The 26,902-nt window shown below is 36.3% G+C and overlaps 1 protein-coding gene across 1 annotated transcript in view; it reads right to left on the minus strand.

Moving 5' to 3' along the window:
• The window catches only part of LOC106874410 (AT-rich interactive domain-containing protein 4B), a 96,561-nt gene that overhangs the window by 54,757 nt on the left and 14,902 nt on the right, over window positions 1–26,902 (minus strand). Inside the window, exon 2 of the mRNA XM_052973473.1 lies at window positions 3,149–3,259. Coding sequence (XP_052829433.1) covers window positions 3,149–3,259 — 111 coding nt within the window. The remainder of the gene's footprint in view (window positions 1–3,148; window positions 3,260–26,902) is intronic.

The raw sequence follows: 26,902 nt of genomic DNA on the forward strand, positions 1-26,902 counted from the left end.
GACACGTAAAAGCACCCACTACACTCTCTGAGTGGTTGGCGTTAGGAAGGGCATCCAGCTGTAGAAACTCTGCCAAATTAGACTGGAGCCTGGTGTTGCCATCCGGTTTCACCAGTCCTCAGTCAAATCGTCCAACCCATGCTAGCATGGAAAGCGGACGTTAAACGATGATGATGATGATGATGATGATTGTTTCAGACAATCAAATTTTAAAAAGAACAGTTATTCATTCATTTGTTCAACATTGATTTTTCCATAACATGCAAGAAATGGGGAGTTATTTAAGGCATAATTTTACAACTGGACATTCATCTTGCTGCCAACACTTACCTAATTTTCAAGGTAAGAAATTGTTTTGTCTTTGATTTGGTTTTTTTTTTTACTTAAGAGGTCTTAAAAGTGCTGAGTGACTGGCCATATTGTAATCAAAGAATGTCAACATCAACAACACTCCACTCAAATGGTGACAAGCATGGAACATCAACATTCAGGAAGGTATGTGCACTCATACACACGACAGGCTTTTTTTGCAGTTTCCAAATACTAAATTCACTTACAAGGTATTAATAGACCAAAAGGTTATAGTAAAAAACATTTGTTCAAGATGCCACATTGTAGGATTGAACTCAAAACCATGTGATTACAAAGTGAACTTCCTAACCACACAGCAATGTCTGCCCTTTACGTAATTCTTAAAGTGTTTTAATGGGGAGAGGGGTGTAGTAGCAGCAAACCCCAACTTATTTCTTATGAAATGCATTGCTAACCAATATAATATCTAAAGTAAAGACTTCCAATTAGAAATCCAAGTTTTACAAACCTTTCATAAATTTGTAACCTGAACTCTTCATAAAAAAAAAACTTTTTAAGTAAAAACAGAGAGAAAACTTGCACCTTTAGTTTCCACAGTTGATAACCTTTCCAATGTATTTTTGTTTAACATTATTATCTCATTCTTAACTACTTTTAAAACAAGACTAAATTTACAAATTTATAAACTTTTCCAATTACTCTGTGCCTATCAACACAGTAAATGTACCATCTTTAAGCTCTGAATTTCTAAGTTATTTTTAGATCACAGAGACCACGAGTAGAAAATTATTTATACAAGAGATGCATGGAAGATTTCCAGACATTGTGTAAGGTTATAATGTGCCCAGACTGTTGAGCTATTTCAAAATTGTGATTATGATGTAAATGTGAGGACAGTAAGAATGGTTGTCGTCTATGACTTGAACAATAAAAGAGGACAACTTCAATTCTCATTGAGTAGAAATTGGAAGAAAATATAAAAATACACTATATAAATGAAACTATGACCATCTTAAACAAACCAAGAGAAATCAATAAGTTTGTTACAGATTTTCAAATGTTAAAAACTAAAAAAAAGTGTTTTATTCTATTATTTATAAAACAAAGCAATTTGCCAAAACTTTTCCTATGTGTGTATATGTGTACACACACACACACACACACACACACAAAACAATTTGGTATATATTAGTATTGTCGGTCAAGAAAAATAATAGCAGAAGAGATAGCATTTATAGAAATTTATATGTAGATATATAGAAATTAAGTAATGGATTTATGTGTTTGAAATGTCCTACTGCAACAAAGATATACAAATGTTAACATGTTATGATGACAAGATACTAAGAGAACAAACCTCTCCTTGTGTTTTAAAAAGTACAAAATTATGCATTTCTGATTATTTTGTATTGATACAATAGGTTGGAAAGAAACTCCTGCTGTACATTTGAAATGATCACGTTGAATGTAGTTTTTCAAACTTATGGCAAAACAACCAATGTGTTATTTTCTTTTTCATTCTTTCTTTACAGTTACTTTATAACCAGAGTGGTTAAATTCGTATCAATTTTCCCCTCATTAAAATGATTTATGATCAGACCCATATACGCTTGCTCTATGAATTCCAAAGGGGCTTTCAGTAATGGAGGTGGCATTCTGAATTTGAGAATGAAACTTTATGTGTCCAAATATACCAATAATGGTTTGGCCAATTTTGCTCCAGAATTTTTTTTCTCACAGAGTCCCTTTGATCTGAGGAACCAAGATTTGTCAATATTGAGCTTCTGAAAATCATAGTTTCAATTCAAGATCACACTTTGATCATAAAACACCTTCATGAGTTATGGAAAAGTGTCTAATGCTAAGTAGGTCCTTCATCATCTGACTGCTTCTCAGCTTAAACAAAATGTTGCCTTCTCGTCATTGAAGAGTAGACTTGCTACTTAACCATTCCTGGGTAGAATCATCACAAGTAATGAAATGTGAGGTCTCTATAACCATATCCAATGTCAGTGACAATGCTTAACACCCAATGAAACAGGAAGAATCATTCCCAAACCAGGACTACACCCAAAAAATGTTGTATGTTTAATGTTTGGTGGGATATGAAGAGTGTCCTCTATCATGAAGTGTTAAACAAAAATGGAAGTTAATGCAGAGAAGCATTGTCATCAATTAGAAATATTCTTTTTTTTTTGTTCTTTTACTTGTTTCAGTCATTTGACAGCGGCCATGCTGGAGCACCACCTTAAAGAGTTTTAAGTCAGAGAAATCAACCCCAGGTTGAATTAATGATGTGATTGTTTAGTTTTAGAATGATATTGTAAGGTAGAAGTGAAGAGCCAGATCTGGTCAGTTTCAACAGAAAACAGGCTAAATATTTTGGCCTGATATGGCCAATTTGAATGCTAAAGGGTCAAAGGCAAAGTTGAAGTTGGTTGGTTTTGAATTCAGAATATAAAAGAGGCTGGAACAAATACTGCAAGGCATATTGTCTGGATACCTTAATGATTCTGCTAAGTTACTGCCCTGATTTAAATGAGTAAGATATATTAGCCTTTTTGAAACCAATCACTCTGAGACTGCCCCTTGATACATGATACAAACTTTATTTTAAAATGATCTAAATCAAAACCATCTTCTATCAAAATTTCATATTGAGATCCAAACACCAGCTTAATAACAACAAAGTTATTTTACTAAATTCTTCGTTATTTTCAAAATTAATTCAAGCAACAGCATATTTCAATAGAAGTATAGTAAGAAAATGGTTAAGATCATGATCATCTGCAATTTATAGAAAATTATTTGTTATAAAACTTAATTTCTTTCTTACCTTACACTTTACCGTTCGCACAATCTTTTTAACCTTGGCTTCGCAAAATGCTCCACGATATTTAGCACTAACATCAGTGCCAACACTGAGGAATGGTGGTTCATCCCCAGCCTGCAAAATAACAAAATAGAAATTCCATTTGAGAATCAGACAGCTTTGTTTTTTTTTTGTTTTTGTTTTTTTTATACAAATCATTATATTTCCAATATAAAAATAGATTCCTCTTCTCCTAAATAAAACAAATTCTGTAAACAATGCAAAATGTGCAAGTACCAGGGAATCGACAGTAACTGGTAACATTTTGAATTCTTTTACAGGGCTTAGAAAAATTGAAAGACTGCTGCAATAAGTGTGTGAATTTGAGAGGGGAGTATGATGGATAAAATCATAATTAACTGATCCTCTTGCATTTTCTTTTACCCAAAGCCCGGAACTTTTCAGCACCTGCTAGAGAGAGAGAGAGGGGGGGGTGCGCACAAGTGGGGGTGCTGAAAAGTTCTACAGGTTTCTGCAGCTGGATGCCCTTCCTAACACCAACAATTCCGAGAGTGCAGTGGGTGCTTTTTATGTACCACCTACACACGTATCATTGACCCGACACCAGCATCAGCCACAATTATGGTCTCACTTGGCTTGACAGGTCAACACAAGCTCGGTATATTGCCAAGAGTCTTGGTCACCTGTCACTGCCTCCATGAGCCCCAACACTCAAATGATACTTTTTGCATGCCACCAGTACGGGTGCCAGTCAGACAGCACTGGCATTGCTCATGACTATGATTTCAATTGGTTCAACATGTCCTCACATGCACAGCATATCGCCCAACAATTAAAGGGTGCTTTTAACTGGCCAGTTATGTGACACTGGCATCAGCCATGACTACAATCTCACTCAGCTTGTCATCACTGCTTCCATGAGGTTCAATGCACAAACGGTGCTTTTTATATGCCACTGGCCCGTGTGCCAGTCAGATGGCACTGGCATTGGCCACAACTACAATTTCATTCTGTTGAACAGATCTTCATAAGCACAGCATATCACTGAACAATTGAAAGGTGCTTTTAACAGGCCAGTGAAACAACACTGTCATCAGCCATGACTACAATCTCACTTGGCTTGACAGGTCTTCTCAAGCACAGCATATCTCCAAAGGTCTTGGTCGCTTGTCATTGCCTCTGTGAGGCCCAACATTCAAAGATCTTGCTTCACCACCTCATCCCATGTCTTCCTGGGTCTACCTCTTCTACAGGTTCCCTCCACTATTAGAGTGCAACACTTTTTCACAAAGCTGTCCCCATCCATACACATTACATGACCATTCCAATACAGCCATCTCTCTTGCACACTACATTTAATGCTTCTTATGTCCTACACATCACGTAAAAAGCACCCTTTGAACATTGGACCTAACAGAGACAGTAACAAATGACCTAGACCTTTGGCAAAGACCTGTTAAGCTGGCATTATGCAACTGGCAAATATTCTGGTGGTACGTAAAAATTACCCACTACACTCTTGATGGTTGGTGTTAGGAAGGGCATCCAGCTGTAGAAACCATGTCAAATCAGATTGGAAACTAGTGCAGCTCCCCAGTTAAACAATCCAACCTACGCCAGCATGGAAAATGGATGGTAAATGGTGGTGGTGGTGGTGGTTAAAACAAAATCAAAGGAAATTGGTGGAAGGCTGCATCAGCAAGTCATATTACTTGGTAAAAGCAAAACAACAGAAATAGTACAGTAATGCTGAGCAGAGTGGAGTATCCAAAGCTTCAGACATGTTGAATACTCCTCTCCTCTCCTCATGACAATTTCAATAAACTATATCTGTTGCCTCATATATACTCACATATCCAAGCATGTTTATGTGTGCAAGTGTGCATGTGCATGTGTAAGTGAATCTGTGTGTGTGCTTTGTTTATGAATGACTTTTTGGGCAAATGTATTTATGTATGTGTTTCTGTGTCTGTGTGCATCTCTTTCCATGCATTTCATTCATTATTGTGAGTGTGTACAAACACACGTGTGTATGGGTGGATAGATGTGTGCATGCATGCATATGTGCTTAAATGTGTGCATTCATGCATACGTTCAGAATGACTTGCATTTACATGTTGTGTGTGTGTGTATTTGTACTTTTAGTGCATTCCTTCAGTTTTCTTCTCTTTCATATAAAATCAAAATTCATTTTAAATTGTTGAGATAATAATAATCAAAATTCTTCAGTTTTGAGATTTCCAAGGATCAGATTCCCTTGAAATTTTTTTCAGGCTCAAGAGGTTACAGCTAAAGGCATAGAGATCAAAACATTTTATCATGCCAATGCATAGTTTTGTGTAAAAACAAGGAAGACACCTACACACAACCAGAATTTGATTTTTAGTATTAGATACTTTTAAATACAACCACACACACACGACATGATTGTGTGGTTAAAAAGCTTGCTTCCCAACCATGAGGGGTCTTGGGTTCAGTATCACTGCATGGTGCATTGAGCAAGTGTCTTCTATAACCGCAGGCTGATCAAAACCTTGTGAGTGGAATGGGTAGATGGAAACCAAAAGAAGCCCATATGATGGGCTTCTTTTGTTGTATACACCCTTGTCTTGGTATCATACAATAGTTGAAAACAAACAGCACTATCATACAAGTGATACTGTTTGTTTCCAGTCTTCCAAGTAAAATATGTCCTGACATGGGGAAATATTGAGGACTGATGACAGGAAGGGCATCTAGCCATAGAAAATTTCCCTCAACAAATTTTGTCTGACTACTTGCAGGAATGGAAAACTTTTGCTGTTTCCTACTCTCTTTCAATTTCCCTTTGATCACACTCTCTCTCTCTCTCGTTCTCTTGTTTTCCCTCTGACTAGGTAACCAAGTATCTCCTTTACATCAGCACACTTGTTTCTGGGCTCTTTCTTGTTACCTCCCACCCTTCTCTCTCTCCCTCAACGGGTAACCACATACCTCCTCTATAGTAAGACAGCTATTTCTGTTACACTCTAACCTTTCATCATTTGATAGTGGATCCCTTTATCTCATGTTCCCTCTGTTGTGGCAAGACACCTGCTTCTGTCTCTCTGTCTTTTTGTCACACTCTAACCTTTCATCCTCTGACACAAGTTCACCTCCTCAAATACCCCTGCCTCTCTCATAATTCCTTGTCTTGTGAGTTACTTGGTTACCCTGCCAGTGCTGGTGCCACGTTAAAAGCATCCAGTCTACACTGTAACATGGTTGGCATTTCAAAGGTCATCCACCTGTAAAAATCATGCCCAAACTAACCTCACCTGTGCTAATGTCATGTAAAAAGCACTGAGTCCACTCTGTGGAGTGGTTGGTGTTAGGAAGGGGATCCAGCAGTAAAATCCCTACCAAAACAGATACAGTAACCTAGGGTAGTTTTCTACCTGGCCAGCTCCTGTCAACCATCCTACCCATGCATGTATGGAAGATGGATGTTAAACGATGATGATGATGGTGATTATATTATATATATATACATATATATATATATATACACACACACATGAGGGTGCTGGAAAATGTTTGGCTTTAAGCATATCGCAAAATGCCTAGTTGGAGGCCCAACCTTCTTTCTTTTACAGGGCCTAGAAAAACCGAAGGAATGCTGCAATAAGTGAGAATCTGTGAGGAGAATATGTTGAATAGAATTTGTGTAAAAACCCTAATTTTTAAATTTATAAAATAAAATCAGAGCAAAACAAGTGTGTCAATTTTCCTTTACAAATGAAGCTATTTCATTCCAACATTGTTGATGTCCTTAGGAGATGGCATCAAATTCAAACAATCTATGTTCCTTTTTCCAAATCTACAGAAACTGGTTTCTAGTCAAAAGAGACTAGTTTTAGAATTAAATGAATTTGGAAAATGCAAAATGGTTTGATCTTGAAAATCATCTTTATTCATCACTATTTAACGTCTACTTTTCTATGCTTGCATGGGTCAGACAGAAGTTGTTGAAAATTTTCTAAAGCCAGATGCCCTTTGTGTCACCAACCCTCACTTGTTTCTAAGTAAAATAATAGTTCCCCATGGCCAGACATGTTTCTGCAGAATATTGGAAGTAAATGACATATTGGAAGAAAATGACATATTGGAAGTAAATGACTCAGTGCTTGTTATGTCAGTGACACTCATTTAAAATTATTGCATGATGTCAAGACAAGGACACACACACACACACGCTCACTGGTCTTCTTTCAGTTTTTATCTACTCAATCCACTCACTACACTTTGCTTGGCCCAGGGCTATAATAGAACACATTCACCCAAGGTGTCACGCAATGAGCCTGAACCTGAAACCATGTGGTTGCGAAGCAAACTTCTAAGTTACATAGCCATACCAGCACCTATAAAGTTTGCAGAAAAAATTTTATTTTAAATATTATCCCAGTAGAAGTGCTGGATTTCAAAAGCTAAGAGGTGATTAAACTCATGACTCAGCACTTTCCACACTGTTTCTCTAACATGAACTAGTTGTAAATCAAGAAAACACTCAAATTAGAAATTAATATTATTCACACACTGAAAGTAATTAATATTCATTCCATCAAGTCAAGTCATTCATATAGAAATAAAGCATGTGTAGATTTAATTCATAATCAGATTTCAGTGACAGCTCATCCATAGCAAAAATAATTACTTTGAATCAAATCACAAGAATAAAGGTTACATTTATAATTATGTTACCACACAACATGCAGAATGGAATACTATTCCCACTTAATTTTGATTTATTAAAGGATTGCAATGATTCATATTTCAACATGATCTTTTATTATCATCATCATCGCTATTTTCCATGCTTGCATGTATTGGATGGCTTGACAGAAACTGGCAAGGCCAGGGGTCATACCAGGTTTCATAGTCTGTTTTGATATTGTTTCTACAGGTGGATGCCCTTTCTAACACCAACAACTTTACACAGTGTACTGGGTCATTTTTACATAACACCATCACAAGTGCTTTTTACATGGCTACCTTGGTTCTAGGGCTTCAATTCTGTTGGGCTGAGCAGATCTTTATTGATATGATAGATTCATAGTATTTTTTAACAATTCAGATGACTTCATTTTAAATTGTTTACTTGCATATGAACTTAGTGTGTTACTAATATTACAATGAACCAAAATGAGAGATACTGAATAACCATTTGGCCTGCTAGTGAGAGCAACCAAATCGCTCTGAAATCACACCTTATTGATATAAAATAAAGAAAGGTTATATCAGATAATGTAGTCCTGGTACATACATGAGGCACAGGCATGGCTGAGTGGTTAGGAAGTTTGCTTCATGACCACACGGTTTCAGGTTCAATTCCAGTGAATGACATTTTCTTATAAACATAGGCATATTACCACAGTCACCAGCTGGGCAGTGATGATGTTTGTTTATGACCAACATAAACAATTTTCTTTCAGTGCAGTATTTCAGCATGTGAAAACCAGTAGAATAAAGGTTCACATCAGGAAGGGCATCCTGTCATAAAATACTGCCCTAAGAAGTCTCAATCAATCCATACCAGCACATAAAAAGTGAACACAAAAATGATGACAATGGTAATATCTATTCATGATATAAGGCAATGAACTGGCAAAATCATTAGCATGCCGGACAGAATGCTTAGTAGCATTTTTTCTCATTTTACACTCTGAGTTCAAATGCCACCAAGGTCAACTTTGTCTTTCATCCTTTTGGAGTTCATAAAATAAGCACCAGTTGAAAAGTAGGGTTTATCTAATTGGTTTACCCACTTTCCTACAACTGTTGGCCTTGTGCTAAAATTTGAAACCAATATGTATTCATGATATATCATCATCATCGTTCAACATCTGCTTACCATGCTAGCATGGGTTGGACGATTTGACAGGATTGGTGAACCAGATGGCTACACCAGGCTCCAATCTGATTTGGCAGAGTTTCTACAGCTGGATGCCCTTCCTAACGCCATAATACGTACATATAGATATATACAGGGTTGGCCAAAAGTCACCTGACAGTAAATCAAAACCATTTAATTCCAAGAATTATTTATATTTAATAACTGAATGAGACTACGTTAATGAATAGACAAATGTTGAAAAAAAAAGCAGTGATTTTAACTCACAGCATTCAATTATTAAACATTCATAATTGGAATGAATAAATAAAACTGAATATTAAGTATTTATAGAATTTTGATTTACTGTCGGATGATGTCTGGCCAACTCTAAATATATGTGTGTTTTTGTGCATTTAGGCACCCAAAGACCATGTTATTGTGTTCCACTGGGCAACAGGTTAAGCATACCACCTAAAGTGGCCCAAAACAGGATTAGAACTCCAAATGAAAGCTTGCTGGAACCCATGCTCTAACATCCTTGTAAATCAATGGTCGCACACGTACAAATGTGTGTGAATATTTGAATCTCTTATCACCACTTTGTCCAACTATCATCCACCTTATGCATGACATCTCCATACCAGCAGCAGTCTCCAGTCTTGCATAGTACAGTGATTCCACTTAGATTTCTCTTGGCTCCTTTGTGCTTGGTAATTCATTTACACTCACATTGAACATCTAATAAAGCACATGCTCAGCTTTGTTTTCCTAACCTTAAACACACCACCAGCATTCATGTTAAGTATTTCACAACCATGCAATAATGCATTTTGCATACAAATATCATACAACATGCGTAGAAAATTTCTTTATTGCCAATGGAGGTAACGTAACCAGATAAAATAGCTTTCTGGCAACAAGGAGAGAAAGCAGAAAACTTTATCATAGACATTTGAGAAAGCTTTTGGTCACTATATTCCTCCCAAGTTCACATCAACAAAATAGTTAAGTGTACATCAGCTTTCTTTATACAATTTTATCAGGTGGCATATGAGGGTGGGTGGAAAAGTTCATATGCTGACAATGAAGGAGTGACGCTAAAGCTGTGACATCTTGTATGAATTTCAACTCTTCTAATTAATAACTGCATCGCTTTTTTCCAGGTAAACTGACATCTGACTGGGATCTTTTTTAAAACGGGGGCCACATTTTTCATTAATGTTTTACGTAGTGTTTTTGGTACCGAAAGACTTTCAAACTTCGTATACTTATCTATTTTGTGTTATAGAACAGAAAAATATTTTTGTATTCGAATTTATTTCATGTAAAAAATTGTCTTATTTCGATAATTTCAACCAATCACTGACGTCCATTCAGCCGATATACATTAAGTGCCGACTACATAAACAAACGATTCTTCGTTTTATTTGCTTTTTTCATTTTAAATTTGCTTTAACCCTAACCCTAACCCTAGGGTTAGGGTTAGGGTTAATTGTTTCAGAATCGTTTGTTTATGTAGTCGGCACTTAATGTATATCGGCTGCATGGACGTCAGTGATTGGTTGAAATTACAGAAATACGACAACTTTAACATGGAATAATTTATGGATTTCTTTTTTTTTTTAAGAAGACTAAGAGAAAAAGATGTTTTATATGACACATTCTACCAGTGTTCCAAGTTTCAAAGTGTTTCGTTAATGAAAAATGTGGCCCCCGTTTTAAAAAAGATCCTCTGACTGTTCAAAGAAGACTTCAAAAGTAACTAGTAACAACTTATCTAAAAGTAGACAAAATTTGGCATTTTGGTGATAAGTACCTGCAGAAAAAGTGTTTAGTTCCCAAGGACATTATGCTGATATGGTTGCTACAGTAGATGTTAATCCAGCTTTATCAACAATGCAAAAGTGGGCAGCTAAATTTATGAGGGAAAGGGAGAGTCTTGATGATGACCCAAGGTTTGAACTTCCTGCAATTACCACCACTGATTGTGTTCACCACATGCTGATGAATGTCAGGCAACTGACTATAAATCAATTAGCCAATACTATTAGCATATCTTGTGAGAGAGTTGAATATTCTACATAATGAACTTGGCATGACAAAGGTTTCTGCTTGGTGGCTACCATTACTGGCACCTGATCAAAAACACACCGAATTGATCACCTCATGGAGAAAATCTGATATTGTTTGAGGTGAATCCATCTTTGGTTCCAATGACTGCTGTGTATGACTGTGACTTTGAACTGGTTGATCACCATCCCTATTCTCCCGATTCTCCATGTGACTATCACCTGTTTCCCAACATGAAAAACACTTGGCTGGGAAGCAATGATGATAATGTCATATCTGCTGTTTCAACAGGATGAAAGCTTCTTCACCAATGGGATCCAAGCATTGCAACACCAATGGAAGAAGTATGTGGAATGCAAGAGAGGAACTATGTTTAAAAATAAACCTCATTTGGTCATATTCCATGAGAATATCTTGGTCAGCATATGAACTTTTCAGCTGACCTTCATGGATTAGTAAACAATATACCTCATTACCAAACACTGATGTTGATTCAGCTCAATCCCATTCCCCAGTATCAGCAAACAAGATATTTAATCCCACATTACTTCTGGCTGAACAGCACAAAAAAATAGCAGGCTTTTCTAACAAAGTTTTTACTGTCAAACTAATGTGGAAATTCAAGTTGAGAATTCTGCTCCATTCTATGATTAAAACCAAAGTTAAACACATGATAACTAAAAACTGTGTGACATTCACTAAGAGATTAACTTTTCATTTCAATTCATCAACAAGTTTTACAAATAGCACAGCTATTATCATCATTTTAACATCTACTTTTCTCCTCTTGAATGGATCAGACAAAATTTGCATATCGCCAACCTCTTCACCTATTTCCTTCCAAGCAGCCTAATATTTTCCTATGGCAATGATTTCACAGAAGACTGGAAATGTAGATCATTTGTACAACGGTGACATTCATTTACAATAGGAATTCTCAACCCTTTTTTTTTTTATCTGTAGACCTCTCTGATTACTGTTTTAATCTGGTGGACCCCTATAGTCTTTTATGTTTAAAAACTAGTTTTATAGACTCTTCTTTCGAAATTTCTATTTTGTTTGCCACACATTAACTTGTGCAGGTTGAACTATGTAAAATATTAGAGAAAGAAACCTAGCTGTTTGTTGCAACACATACCAATACATACAGGACCTTCAAAATTCTATTGTGGATCCCCAATTTACTATTTTGTTATGTGGACCCCAGCTGAGAAACACTGATTTACAACTAACGCATTATGCCAAAACAACAACAACACACACACACAATCACACAACAGACTTCTTTCAGTTTTGGCCTATAGCTATAACAGAGATACTTACTGAAAATGCTACAGAATGGGAATGGACCTGAAACTAAGTGGTTAAGGAGCAAACTTCTTAACCGCATGACCATGCTTGCACTTTTATGTGCATGTGTGTACATATGGATGTATTGGAACACTAACTGAAAAAAAAACACACTGCAAGTATAGAATTAGATATATTTTTAATAATTCTGTTGACAAATGACATCAAAACTGCACCAGAAGTTTGTTTCTCCAGACCATTTGACAAGGCCAGTAGAATTAAACAAGTGTACACTTACATATAACATTGAGTACTCTGTTTTCAGTAAGAAGGGCAGGATATGTTTCACTACATGTTCATGTACCCTGTTAAATACTTGATTTATATACCCTCATCAAGATTTTAATTTGTATATAATATTGAGCCCTTTCTGCACAATGAAAAGAATAGCAAAAGAAATGTGATAATTTTGGTCACTTCCCACATCATGGTGACATGTAACTATTTACCAAAACGTACAGCTTTTCCACCTTGTAAATTTCATCTAGTTACAACATGGACTTTCTTAGATTAGAAGCTTACATTTTTACTAGGCAATATCGGTTCTTTTCTTTGAAAGATGACTGAAACAAGTATAAGACAAAGGATCATAATAGGAGAAAATATGGCCCAAATGTATTAGTAGTTGACAGGTTCCTAGAGCTATTGATAAAAGTAAAGCAAGCTTCAGACTACTTTAGCAAGATTAGAAGTATGGTGTTCAGTAAACTCTTCATTGTTTTCAATGAAAGATTGGCTGTTTTTCTCTGTAACTACTTTTATTCTTTTACTTGTTTCAGTCATTAAACTGTGGCCATGCAGGAGCACCACCTTTAGTCGAGCAAATCAACCCCAGGACTTATTCTTTGTAAGCCTAGTACTTACTTTATCAGTCTCTTTTTGTCAAACTGCTAAGTTACAGGGACATAAACACACCAACATTGGTTGTCAAGCAATGGTGGGGGGACAAACACAGATACAAATAACAAATACATACATACATATATATATATATATATATATATATATATATATATATATATATATATATATATATATATATGACAGGCTTCTTCCAGTTTCCATCTACCAAATCCACTCACAAGGCTTTGGTTGGTCTAAGGTTATAGTAGAAGACACTTGCCCAAGGTGCCACACAGTGGGACTGAACCTAGAACCGAGTGGTTGGAAACGAAGCTTCTTACCACACGGTCATTCCTGCACCTATAATTATTTCAATAGTTAAGTTTATTGATTAATTTTCAATGTCCTTAATTTTTCTTTATTGTATCCTGGAGCCAAATCATTTGAAAAGACTCCTTCACAAGCCAAAGTTAAGATACAAAGACTAACTTCATCCTTAATATTTATGTGGAAACGGAAACAAAATATACACAATACAATCAAGCATTTTGAAGAGTATCACGTTAACACCAAATTGAAATGAGACCCAACAGATATAATCTATACCCATGTAAACAGAGCTTCATTTGAAATAATCCCCAGGACTGACTGCAGCATACATAAGGATTGATATGAACATATTTCATATGCTTGGGGCATCAAAACACCCGTTGAGAACCACTGGTCTAGATGAATGGTGCCCACCTTTGCATCTCCACTCCTATCTTGGCAAGAAAAAAAATGACTCACTCCCATGCCCGAAACTTGACAAGTAAAGATCAGCCGACATTAGTCCAATACAACCCCAACTAGCTAGTTTACCACTAATTCTCCTTCCACTTCTCAAAATCTGTACACTCCATGCAGACCCCTGCAAAGTTTTCACTCCTTTTCACTACCACAATGTCAGTATTTGTACCAGCATTATAGAGAAGCATGAGCCCTAACTTGGAAAGCAATGACTGATTAAAAACTAATAGAGTGTAAAGGGAACACTTTAGTCTTGGTAACCTATCTAGTGCTGATAGCATATATACATCATAAATTCCACCTGAGTGGTTGGCGTTAGGAAGGGCATCCAGCTGTAGAAACTCTGCCAAATCAGATTGGAGCCTGGTGTTGCCATCCGGTTTCACCAGTCCTCAGTCTAATCGTCCAACCCATGCTAGCATGGAAAGCGGACGTAAACGATGATGATGATGATGATGATGATGATGATGATGATTATTATTATTACTGTATTTATCCTACATTATATAAGCACGGCTCACTGCAACCCCAATAAACTGGTGTTGCCAGTTGGCATTCATTAAGCTGTAGCTGGCATAATAGGAGCTTTTATATGCATATTCAAAACATTTCCCGTAAACGAACTTAAAGGTGTGTGTGTGTGTGTGTGTGTATCAATTAATAGCAAGAGCACAGTATTTGCAACCATAACTAACTAACATGTATATTAAAGGTTTACAAGTCAATAATGTCTTACTTTTTGTATTAGCAGTATGATATTCTCACTTCTCTGTTTATCTCTACAGATTTTCTGTAGAATTCAAAACCAGCACTGTAAGTTACAGCATTTCATTTCATATTGCAGTGCTGGCTCTGAATTCTATAGAAAACCTATAGAGATAAACTTCAAAAATATATCATCATTGTTTAACATCCACTCTCCATGCTGGTATTGGTTGGACAGTTTGACATGAAGCTGGTTAGCAGGGAGCTGTCCAGGCACCAACTGTTTGTTGTGGCATGGTTTCTACAGCTAGATACCCTTCCTTAACGCCAACCACTTAGCAGAATGTTCTGGGTGCTTTTTACATGCCACTGGAATGGTTGCGTTTACACTGGCACCTGAAAGGACAAACCTGTATGTGTGGAAGACAGCAATTTTACTTAACTTGACATGTCTTATCAAGTACAGCAAATTATCACATTTCCGGGTCCCTTTTCATTTCCTCAGTGACACCCAGCATCCAAAGATCCTTTTTTACACACACACACACCTCAACTAACACTCGTAGCAAGCACTATGACTAATACCACCACCAGACTGCCAATACTAGAACCACCAACAGTGCAACCTCTACCACATTAACTACAACTTATACAGGTGATTATGCTCTGTTATTAGCTTGCATTATTTTATGGAACCTTGTGAGATTTTTAAAAAAGCATTTTCTTAACATCGCATTGCAGTCTTATGTGCTTAATGTGATTCTCTTCTAAATAGTAGGATACAAGTACATTTTTTTCTTTATGTTGCCCAGTCAACTGTATTTTGTTCCAAGTTTCCACATGAACATTATCTATTTTTTCAGATGAGATTTAAGGCAATCTTAATATCTGAACTATTGTTTGTAAAGGAGTCTTTTTTCGGAACATAGCACTCCATTTGGTATATTTCTACATGAACTATAAGGCCTGACCATCTTAGTCTGTTTTGCTGCAAAAGAGTTTCTAAGCTTACAACATATACCAACTGCAAGACCTCCGCATCATAGATATAGTTTCAAGTTAAAGGCAGAATTCTTCTACAAAGAAAACTTTTGCTGAAAACATTCCAACTATAGTTTGTTTTGAATGTAATGTCCATGATTTGCAGTCATACAACAAAACACAAAATGCAGGTTTTGAAATAGATATTTTAGTGTCATTCTCTCCATATTATTGAGACCACAGTAAAGATTGTACTTTTACAAAGCTGAATTCTACTTCTAATTTCCCCATCAAGATGTACAGCCTTTTTTCAAACATTCTGCCAAGATATTTAAAGGAAGGTATGTTTTCCAATGTTTTCCTACATATACTTCATACCATAATTTTAAGATCCAGGAAATTGCTGATACAGAATGCAAGATTTACTGAGAGGCTTAATGTTCCATGTTTGAGACCCTTTTCATTGTGTTCAGCAGTTTCACAATCAAGAAGTTTCTTATCAGAGATACAAAAGTGTCTGATAAAGAGTTAAATTATTTGTGACTGAATATGCCAGCATGTGGTAGCATATATGTATGAGGTGGTATCATAAAGTTCCTGGATTAGTTATGTTTAATATAACTTATTTACTTAAGTTTTAACATCATCTCCTTTGGAATAGTTGCCTTGTACAGCAGTGTTCCTGCCACTTTTGGTATCCATAAGTAAGTCGAGGACCTTTTGCAATTCAGTCTTGATCTGGACAACGGTGTTAAAATGGCAACCTTTGAACTGCACTTTCATCCTGGGGAAGAGATGAAAGTCCTCAGTTGCTAAATCTGGTGAACAGGGCAGATGTGGAAGCAATACCAAGTTGTTTTTGGTGAGAAACTCATGAGTGAGGAGAGCTCGGTGACAGGGTGCATTGTCATTGTGAAGAATCCAATTCTTTGTGCTCCACAGATCCGGCCGCTTTCACTGAATCTCCTCCCTCAAATGCTTCAAAATGTAACAGTAAAACTCTTGATTGACAGTCTGGTTCAAGGGGATGAATTCTCAAATCACAATACAGCAGATGTTAAAAAAACAATAAGCATGCTCTTCCTTGAGCTGTGGCACTGTCATGTGCCCATGCCACTCAAAACATTACATACAACCCATTGCCTCATCACCATAAGCTTGTCAAAGTATGCTCAATGTCTCTGTAGCAGACTTCTCAAGTTTAATGCAAAATTTCATGTTGGTTCTTTGTTCCAACTTCCTGTGGATAGCAAAAATTGCAGACTACAAAAACATAAATTTAACAACTTGCAAAGTAAATGCAGCGATGTCACTCAGCACACTGCCTCATGAAGGTCACTGCTAGCTCTCACTTCACACACAAACATGTGCTGCCATCTGTTGGTGCTCTACAGAACTAGTCTGGGAACTTTTTGATACCACCGTGTATATATATATTTAAAAGAAGAAAAAGAGAAAATGGAGATAAGGAAGTTAATAGTTGTTTATTAACAAATTGGTCATCTTCACTTCTTACAGCCGTTTCAATTAATACTCAATAATTTAATTACAAATTTGTACATTAAACTTACATATGTGACATGAGTATAATTTCATCAGAGAAAAAAAGATGTACCTTTGGATGTTAAATGTGGACCTATCAATTCATTTCAGCAGACTCTGCTGAAATGAATTAATAGGTCTACAATCCAACGGTACATCTTTTTCTCTCTGATGAAATTATATTCATGTCACACAAATGTAAATTTAATGTGCACATTTGTAATTAAATTATTGAGTATTAATTGAAACGGCAGTAAGAAGTGAAGATGACCAATTTGTTAATAATAAACAACTATTAACTTCCTTATCTCAATTTTCCTTTTTCCTTCTTTTAAATGGATATAAACTATATACTTAATATATACCTATTGTTTTATGGGAATTTCATTCCCCGAAATATTAGGTATTAAACCAGTATTTCCTTGGATGCAACCCTCCCTTCACAAGGTTATCATATCCTCTAATTATATATATATACTCTCAGAACAAAATTTGAAAGCATTTAAAAAGAAACTATTGTAAAGTAAAAAAAAATTGTTACTGGCACCATACTGTGAAGTATAAGACAAAGTAAGCATGTCACCCTGTTTTACACCACAACTGACTAAAAACAAATCTGAGCATTCTCCAACTTATAAACATGTTCTCATATTATCATCACATAAAATATCATCAGGAAAGGACATGATATATTTGTAAATTTAACAGAACAGCCAGCTGTTTTGCTATTCACCCATGACACATCATGATTCACTATATCAAAGGCCTTTGTGAGATTAATGAGGCTTTGACAGAGGCCAAGCCACTTCTGTCCAATGTATTTTTCTGGTATTTGACAAGCTAAAAATATGTTATGAGCTCCACAAAAGAAAGGGATTTGAGTGCAGAAAAATGGAACTCAAGAAGAAACAAGGTCCGAATGTGTTGAATAAGCCTATCAAGAATAGTACTACTCAATATTTCTCCAATATCAATTCCATAGGAATTACCACATTTGTCTTTACTAGTTTTTCTTTTGTAAAAAATATTCAACCATTTTCCCACAGATCATATATAAGGTAGTGTAAGAGATACAACAACTTATTTCCACCTAAGCTGAGCATGTCTGCTAGAATTTCATCAATGCCAGGAGCTTCTCTATTTTTTAGTTTCTATTTTTCATTTCATTGAAAGTAGGGAGATCATCAATTCTTTTATTAGAATTTGGTGGAAATGAGTTCTGCAAATAAACTAACCAGTGTGATGAGTGATTAAGCAGGTCATTAAAATACACTTGCCACTGTTGAAGAATCTTACTTGAATCTTTCATTAGTGTTTTGATGTCCTTAGCCAAAATTAGAATACAGAAAATTAAACAAGAACCATAAATCTGATTTATAAAAAAGTAAAGCTATTTAGTATCTCATTATCTCATTTTGTTATATGCTTTCTGAAATCATAACCGCATTAAATCTATTCTTATTATTCATACTTCTGATTTCTTTCTGAATGTGTAACATAACAGTTTTAGACTTGAGCCAATAAATTTACATGTTGACAGTGTTGTAGTAGAGTTGCAAAGATAATAAGCTTTGTATATACTTATTATTGACAACTCCAATACTTCTGAAATTTGGTAAACCAGATTTGTGTAGAGACATAGGAAACCTTAAGACAATGAACGAATTCACTATAAGATACTGGGAGAGACAAGCAGACTCAAGCTCTTTAGCCATAATGAAGGCAGCTTGACAAGATCACTACAAATAAAAACTTGGTAGATGAACCCAAAACAATCTATCATTTGAAAACATTTGAGCTTCAATTGTGGTGTAAGACATTTTGGTATTGTGCAAACAACATAATTTTTTTCCTTATCTTAGATCTTATCCATGCACAAGTATTGCTTTTTAACACAATCATTCCATTTAACTGAACTATCATAAAATTACCTGATAATTTTTGGATAATATATTCCTATATATATTAAATATTCTTGTACATACTGATATGTTTGAATAACCTTGCATATATTGTGCCTCTTATATCATGTTTGGTACAGCAATGGTCCTGAGAAAAGACAGCTTAGTCTAGGCCATCATCAATCAACTGCCAGAAAAGACCTACAAGATTTTCAGTTGATAGTCGGAATGTAAAAACTTTGTGATAAAGAGGTATCATATCTACTGAAAAACAAAGCTGGGACATTGTTGCTTTATCTGAGAGTTGAGTTTTGCAATTAGGACAACATTAAAACTATATCTCACTGAACTGCCATCTGGTGGCCTTATGTCTATGTCTCCATCCTGTGGCTGTTCAGTGACATACAGTAACTATGCAGCAAAAATGAATATTTCTGATGAAGAAACATGTTTTAAATGTAAGTAAAAAGTATTATTCATAAAATTCTAGTTGGAGATAAAGCTTTAATTCTTGAGGAGTTCAATAAATGAGTTGATGAAAAGTCTGAATTATTTTAGATCATCACAGGAAGAAATTATCAAAGTCAAACTTTAATTTTTTTTTTTTTTTCCTACAAATGAGCACATACTTGAGTTTGACTTTTTGACATGTTCTTTGAACATAAAAACACTAACTAAAGTAACTTGGATAAACCCAGATTCCAAGAAATGGCATAAGACAAATTATCTGATGAGAAACAAAGATTTAAATGATGAAAGAGGTGTCCAGGTATTAAAAGGAACAGTGTATTAAACATGGATCTTAATTTTATAGAGACTCAACATTTTGTAACAATCTTAATGATGCAAAGTTAAAGGAAAAGTCTTGTCAGGCAAAAGTTAGAGCAAGATTTTAATACATCCTTTAGGAGATTCTACTAAACAGGATGTCTTAAAAAGAGTGTGCCAAATATTTGTGTGTGTGTGCGCGTGTCGTACGTTGGGCAAGTGACTTCTACAATAGAATAAATCATCATCATTCGCTTTCCATGCTGGCATGGGTTGGATGGTTTGACTGAGCCAGATGGCTGCACCAGGCTCCAATCTGATCTGGCAGAGTTTCTACAGCTGGATGCCCTTCCTAACACCAACCATTCCGAGAGTGTAGTAGGTGCTTTTAACATGCCAACGGCATGAAAGCCAGTCAGGCAGTACTGGCATCGACCACGCTCTAATGGTGCTTTCTATGTGCCACCAGTAAGGGAGCCAGTCAGGCAACACTGGCAATGATCACACTTGGATGGTGCTTTTTACGTGCCACCAGCACGGGAGCCAGTCAGGTGGCACTGGCAACGATCATGCTCAAATGGTGCTTTTAACATGCCACTGGCACAGGTGCCATCATGCAGTATTGTCATTGGCCACCACAACAATTTCACTTGCCTCAACAGGTCTTCGCAAGCATAGTTTATTGCCCAATGATTGAAGGGTACTCTTAAATGGGCTGGTTATACTGCACTGGCATAGGCCACGGTTATGGTCTCACTTGGCTTGCCGGGTCTTCTCAAGCACAGTATATCTCCAAAGGTCTTGGTCACTTGTCATTGCCTCGGTGATGCCCAATGTCCAAAGGTCATGCTTCACCATCTCATCCCAGGTCTTCTGTAGGTTCCCTCTACTGCTAGGTGTGACACTTTTTCACACAGCTATCCTCATCCATTCGCAACACATGACCATACCAGCACAGTCTTCTCTCTTGCACATCACATCTGATGCTTCTTAAGTCCAACTTTTCTTTCAGGGCGCTTACACTCTGTCATGTATGCACACTGACATTACACATCCAACGGAACATACTGGCTTCATTCCTTGCAAGCTTACACATCTCCTCAGTAGTCACAGCCCATGTTTCACTGCCATGTAGCATAGCTGTTCACATACATGCGTCATACAGTCTACCTTTTACTCTGAGCGAGAGGTCCTTTGTCACCAGCAGAAGTAGGAGCTCTCTGAACTTTGCCCAGGCTATTCTTATTCTAGCAGCTACACTTTCAGAGTATATATGTATATATATATATACACACACACACACATACAGGTGACAGGAAAGACACGCAGGTGATAGAAAATCTACCTCAATAAACTCTGAGCAATCTGATCATGGAAAAGTAGATGTTAAAATGATAACAATGATGATACATAGATATATGAAGACATATGCCATAAACTGTAGTATACAAGTGGACACAAACACAAAACAGGTTCCACTGCAGTCATTTTAAATGATGTCATAATGATTACTTAGAATGTTGGATCCATGAAAATTAATAAAATAATTTTACAGTTACCTGACTAGGAGATGCACTCAAGACTAAAGTGGGCAAAAACACATCCAAATGAAAGCAAAGATGTCAAAGAAACAACAAATGGTTTTCTCATTTTATGGAAAGGAAAGATCTAGTTTCAATATAGAAGACAAAAATTACAGAAAAGGTTGCAAGACGCAACGAAAATTTTAGGAAAATAAGAATAATAAGTGGAAATTTTAACGGTGAGTGTGTTAAATTTTAAGGCACGATAAGAAAATGACTTTCGCCAAACACAACAAAAATTACAGAATTTTCCAGAAACCTTGAACAGAAAATTCCAAATTTCCAGATTGACAGAAGCAATACAACTGCCCTGTGTTAGGTTGATTAATATAGATGAAGCATCTTGTACTTTTCAAATACGTTTAAAATTGTTGATACCAAAGATCGAAAAAAAGACTATTCTAAAAGAAAGTTCAGTCATATGTTACTTCACATATGGTACCAAATTAAACTCAATGTTAATTCTAAATGAAAAACAATGCCATATACAAAATTACTTCCAGCTGTTCATGTTGATGAGAACAGTTTGATTTATGGATTAAAAAAATGTAGAGTAGATAACCATGTGATTTAAGAGAGAAAAAGAGTTTGCTGATTTGGAGTAAGTTCAAAAACTACTTAACAAAACAATAGCATGTTATTCAGTAATTCCAGAAGGATTAAGGACTAAGCTCCAGCTTCTTACTGTAAGCCTATTACAAGAACCTTCCAAAGACATTCTTTAGGAGTGGAACAAATAGATGTTTGAAGAAGAAAAGTCATTCACAATAGGTGGTAAAAGTGTTATGCTTTTATCACTGGATAAGTTGCAAATAAATAAATGGGAAGAAGACAGTTTATTGTGGAAGTATTGCGGGAGAAGGCAGTAAAGATTCCAAAGAAGTTGGTTCAAGTAATTCAGATCCATAAAAACATTTTCTTTTACACCAGATGGTGTCTGGCATTTACATAAAGGATTTTGAAGGATTGTAAAACAACCATACACATTTAAAATTCAATCATACATCATCAATAAAATAAATATAACATAATTAGCCATCAAGGTTTTTTAGGTGCCAATAAAATAACCTTCAAGCAACATATATTTTAACAGGTGTACTAAAGTGTGCACCTATAATGTCAATGTATCTATATTCAATAAATTGCTACTATTAATCATTAAGCAGCTATTAATGCCATAGTCTATATTGTTATCTTTCTCTGTAGATCAGATATATAATACCTGTCCTACCCTATCTTATATTTGACCTAGGTGGTCACTGGGACAATCACTAATGATCCAGATTTCACTTCTCTTGGTCTTTTGCTGCTGTGAGTTGGTGAAACTGAGGCCTGTCCCCTCTTTGATGATACAAGCCTGTCTTCTTGGCTGCCTTGCCTTTTGTCCACTATCCACTGTCTTTGCCAGGTCAGAACTTCTTGTGACATAACTGTACCATTTCAGTTTCCTTCACTTTACAGTTTTAACCAAGTCCTTGTGTGTTCCAATAGCCCTCTTTGCATGAGGTACATCAGACACAACTGAAAAGTGAAAGACTTGCACATAAACCAAATGTAATGGTGAATATTTTCCATGACACCCAACAGCCATATAAACCTAACAAGTCTATTATAAATATCAGACATTTTCTTCAACTCAAGTGGTAGTCAGGGATTTTACATTCAATGTATCAATCAGCTGTTGCTAATAGCATGTGCTTTTATGTTGATATATATAATCATCACCATTTAATGGTCACTTTTCCATGCTTGCATGGGTCAGATGGAATTTGTTAAGGCAGATTTTCTACATTCAGATGTCCTTCCAATTACCAACCCTCACCAATTACCAAGCAAGGTAATATTTTTTCCATAGCTAGACAGATTTTTCAAGGATGACTGGCAACAACCATGCTTGTATGACAATTATGTGCATTTACAGCAGTAACATGTCTACACAAGGGTACACACACATACACACACACAACAGACTTCTTTCAGCTTCTGTCTATCAAGCTCACTTACAAGGCTTTAGTTGGCCTAGGGCTATAGGTAGAAGACACTAGGTGCCACAAAGTGGGACTGAACCAAAGAACTCATGATCAGGAAACAAGCATCTTAACTGCACAAACATGCCTGCACCTAGTTATATTATTATAAAATTTGTACACATATTACCAGCAAACTATTTGGTAAAGATATAAAATTAATTCAGAAGCTGAAATTTTAATTAGAAATATTTATGGCAACTTCCTGAAGTTAAAGTAACTGATGCAGAGATAGTGTTAGGAGCTCTGCTCCATTTTTTTTTAACACTCAGCTGCAAACAGTTGAATTTTTTCTCCAACTAATAAATCAACAGAGAGATCATTTTCTTCACTGAATAGTACTTATACACTTAAACCTACACTATGTGTGTGTGTGTATCTATACATGTGTGTGTGTGTATATATATATATATATATATATATATATATATATATATATATACTATTTAATAGACACAATATATGTTTTTATGTGCTACTAATAGTTTCATATGTTGAGAAATACCTCAAACATATCACATATAACAAATTAAAAATTAAATGAGAGAAGAAGCGCAAAAAGTTGAGAAGGAAGTATATAGAAAATGTGTAGAAGGAACATGTGGAAAAGATAGACTCAGGAAGACATAGGACAAAGTGGTGAGAAAAGATCTACAGACATTACGACTCACAGAGGAGAAGACAGGGACTGAGACTCCTGGTGGTTTTTTTATGCTTGGAATGACATGTCAAGCTAAGTAAAAGCGTGATTATCCTTGCATACAGGCTTGACCCCTGCAGCCCTCTCCAGCTGAGCAGTCCTAATCTTGCAGGCTCGCGAGTGCTGCTGCCATGTAAAAAACACCCGTACTGGTGCCACATAAAAAGCACCCATACTTGCGCCAAGTAAAAAGTACCCATGCTGGTGCCACATAAATGCACCCATGCCAGTGCTGTGTAAAAGCACTCACTACACATTGTAAAGTGGTTGGTGTTACAAAAGGCATCCAGCCATAGAAACCATACCAAAATGAACATGGAGCCTGGGCAGCTCTTCAACTGGTTAACTCCTGTCAAACCATCCAAACCATGCCAGCATGGAAAAAGGACATTAAATGATGACACACAAACACACACATGTATGAATTTATATATACATATTATATATACATATCATCATCAAATGCATGAGTTACATACAGAGAGGATGGTATTATGAATCAATTTCTCCTTTGTCATGCTTTCTACACCTGGGTGCCTTCCTAATGCCCACCACTTTACAAAATGTACTGGGTGCTTTTATCGTGACACCAGTACTATTGAGGTTACCAAGTAAGTTGCAAGACAAGACCCTCGACTGAGTGGGAGTGTAGTATTGAGGGAGATGGCTTTGCGCCAGGTTTTAAGAGGTTATAGTATGATGGAGGGACAGGAACAGATGTCTTGCTATAGGAGATACCCCAGTTGGAAAGGAAGGTGAAGATGAATGTCTAGGCATACCCTCAAGGTACAAGGTGGAGTATAAGAGAGAATAGGGACAGAAGATTGCAGATAAACAGATGAGAATGTTCGTAAGAATGTGAGGAGAGAATAAAGAAGGCTGGAGATGGAAATAGAGGTAAATGCAGTGAATGGTAAATGGAGATGTAATCAATAGTGAATCTCAGTTTGGGGAGGGAAGATAAAGAAAAATAGCAGTAGGTTAAGGAGGTGGTGATAAGTAGCAATGCACAAAAGGGGAGGGTGAAGAGCAACTGTATAATTAATTTGTAGGTAGCTGAGAACTGTGGGGTGGATAGGGCAGGAAAAAGAGACAGAGCAAGGGTATGCAGGAGTGGAAATGGTGAATGATAAACAATGGTTATGGTGGGGAGGTATCAACAGCAGATATGAGATCTTCAGGGGAAAGGTGTGTTCAATAAAAAATAAAGTGGCAAAGGATGATATCGGGAATGCAGGAGGAGTGACAAGGGAAGTGGTTTCCCAGGAGAGGGATAATGGGTAGCACAAAAAGGGAATGAAATATGTGTAGTTCTGCATCCATTTAATTACAGCAACCAAATAAATAGTGCTGGAGTGTTAGGAAGATGAGTTGTGGACAAGGCTTAGGCATGGGGGCATAGACATAAACAACATGGAGAACAGTGGAGAGATGACCCTAGAAAAAACAAGCTTGAAGGACCAAATGATCATCAGGTGTGTGTGTGTGTGTGTGTGAGTGTGAGTGTGTGTGTGTACATAGATGCATACATACACATGAAACATTCCTAACAATATTTTTGTAGCCTTTTGACTAGAAGTAAACATCTATCAACAGCAACAAATTAACCAGATAGAGAGAAACAACTAACTTTTGGTTCACTTTTCCAGGGGCTCTGACAGCAATGTGATCTGTACATGGAGGCTACACAGAGGTATAGGCAGCTAACCTGCATAAGTGCAAGTTCGTAACCTGCACATATGCAGGTTGGAAACAGAACAATTCCAACACAATAACTACATGCAGTATCACAATACTCCAGCAATAGGGTTTTGACAGAAGGAGAAAAAAACTTAATATTCCTTGTACAGGATCAAAGATTACAAAAAAAGACTATACAAAACCTCAGACATTCTGCACACTAATCCCATTGCCAACAAGCATCAGTGAATATGTGTGTGTGTATACATACATACATATATATATAAATATATATACATACATACATATATATATATGTATATATATATACACACACACACAAACATGCGCGTGTAAACACACACAGATACATATTCTTTTATTCTGTTACTTCTTTGAGTCCTTTGACTGCGGCCATGCTGAGCCACCCCCTTGAAGGGTTTTAGTCAAACAAATTGACTACAGGACTTAAAAGCCTTGTACTTATTCTATCAATCTCTCTTGCTGAACTGCTAAATTATGGAGACATAAACACACCAACACCAGTTGTCGAGTGGTGGTGGACAAACACACACACACATATTCTCATCTTCTAGGCTTTTTGCCTCAGAATTTCTGCAACCATCGTTGACACTGGCTATGCTTATTGTCCAATCCCCGTATACTGCATTAATATTCCTTGCACGTTCCGTTGCATTATTACCTTTATTGCACTCATAAAGCAAAATATGCCGAATATGCTCCTTTGCCACTTAGAAACGATAATTGTTAATATCACGCTGCACTCTTCAAAACTTGCACTAAGAATAAGGAGATGGTAAATTTTATAACAAGTTGATGCAAGTAGTTTATCCCATCCCCCTCCAACTTTTAGTTCATGCAATTGACAAAAATTGCATTATTTATGGGATGAGCCAATATATACATGTATAAATATATACATGTATATATATATATATATATATAT

This window comes from Octopus bimaculoides, chromosome 16 (genome assembly GCF_001194135.2).
Source record: "Octopus bimaculoides isolate UCB-OBI-ISO-001 chromosome 16, ASM119413v2, whole genome shotgun sequence".
Lineage (NCBI taxonomy): Eukaryota > Metazoa > Mollusca > Cephalopoda > Octopoda > Octopodidae > Octopus > Octopus bimaculoides.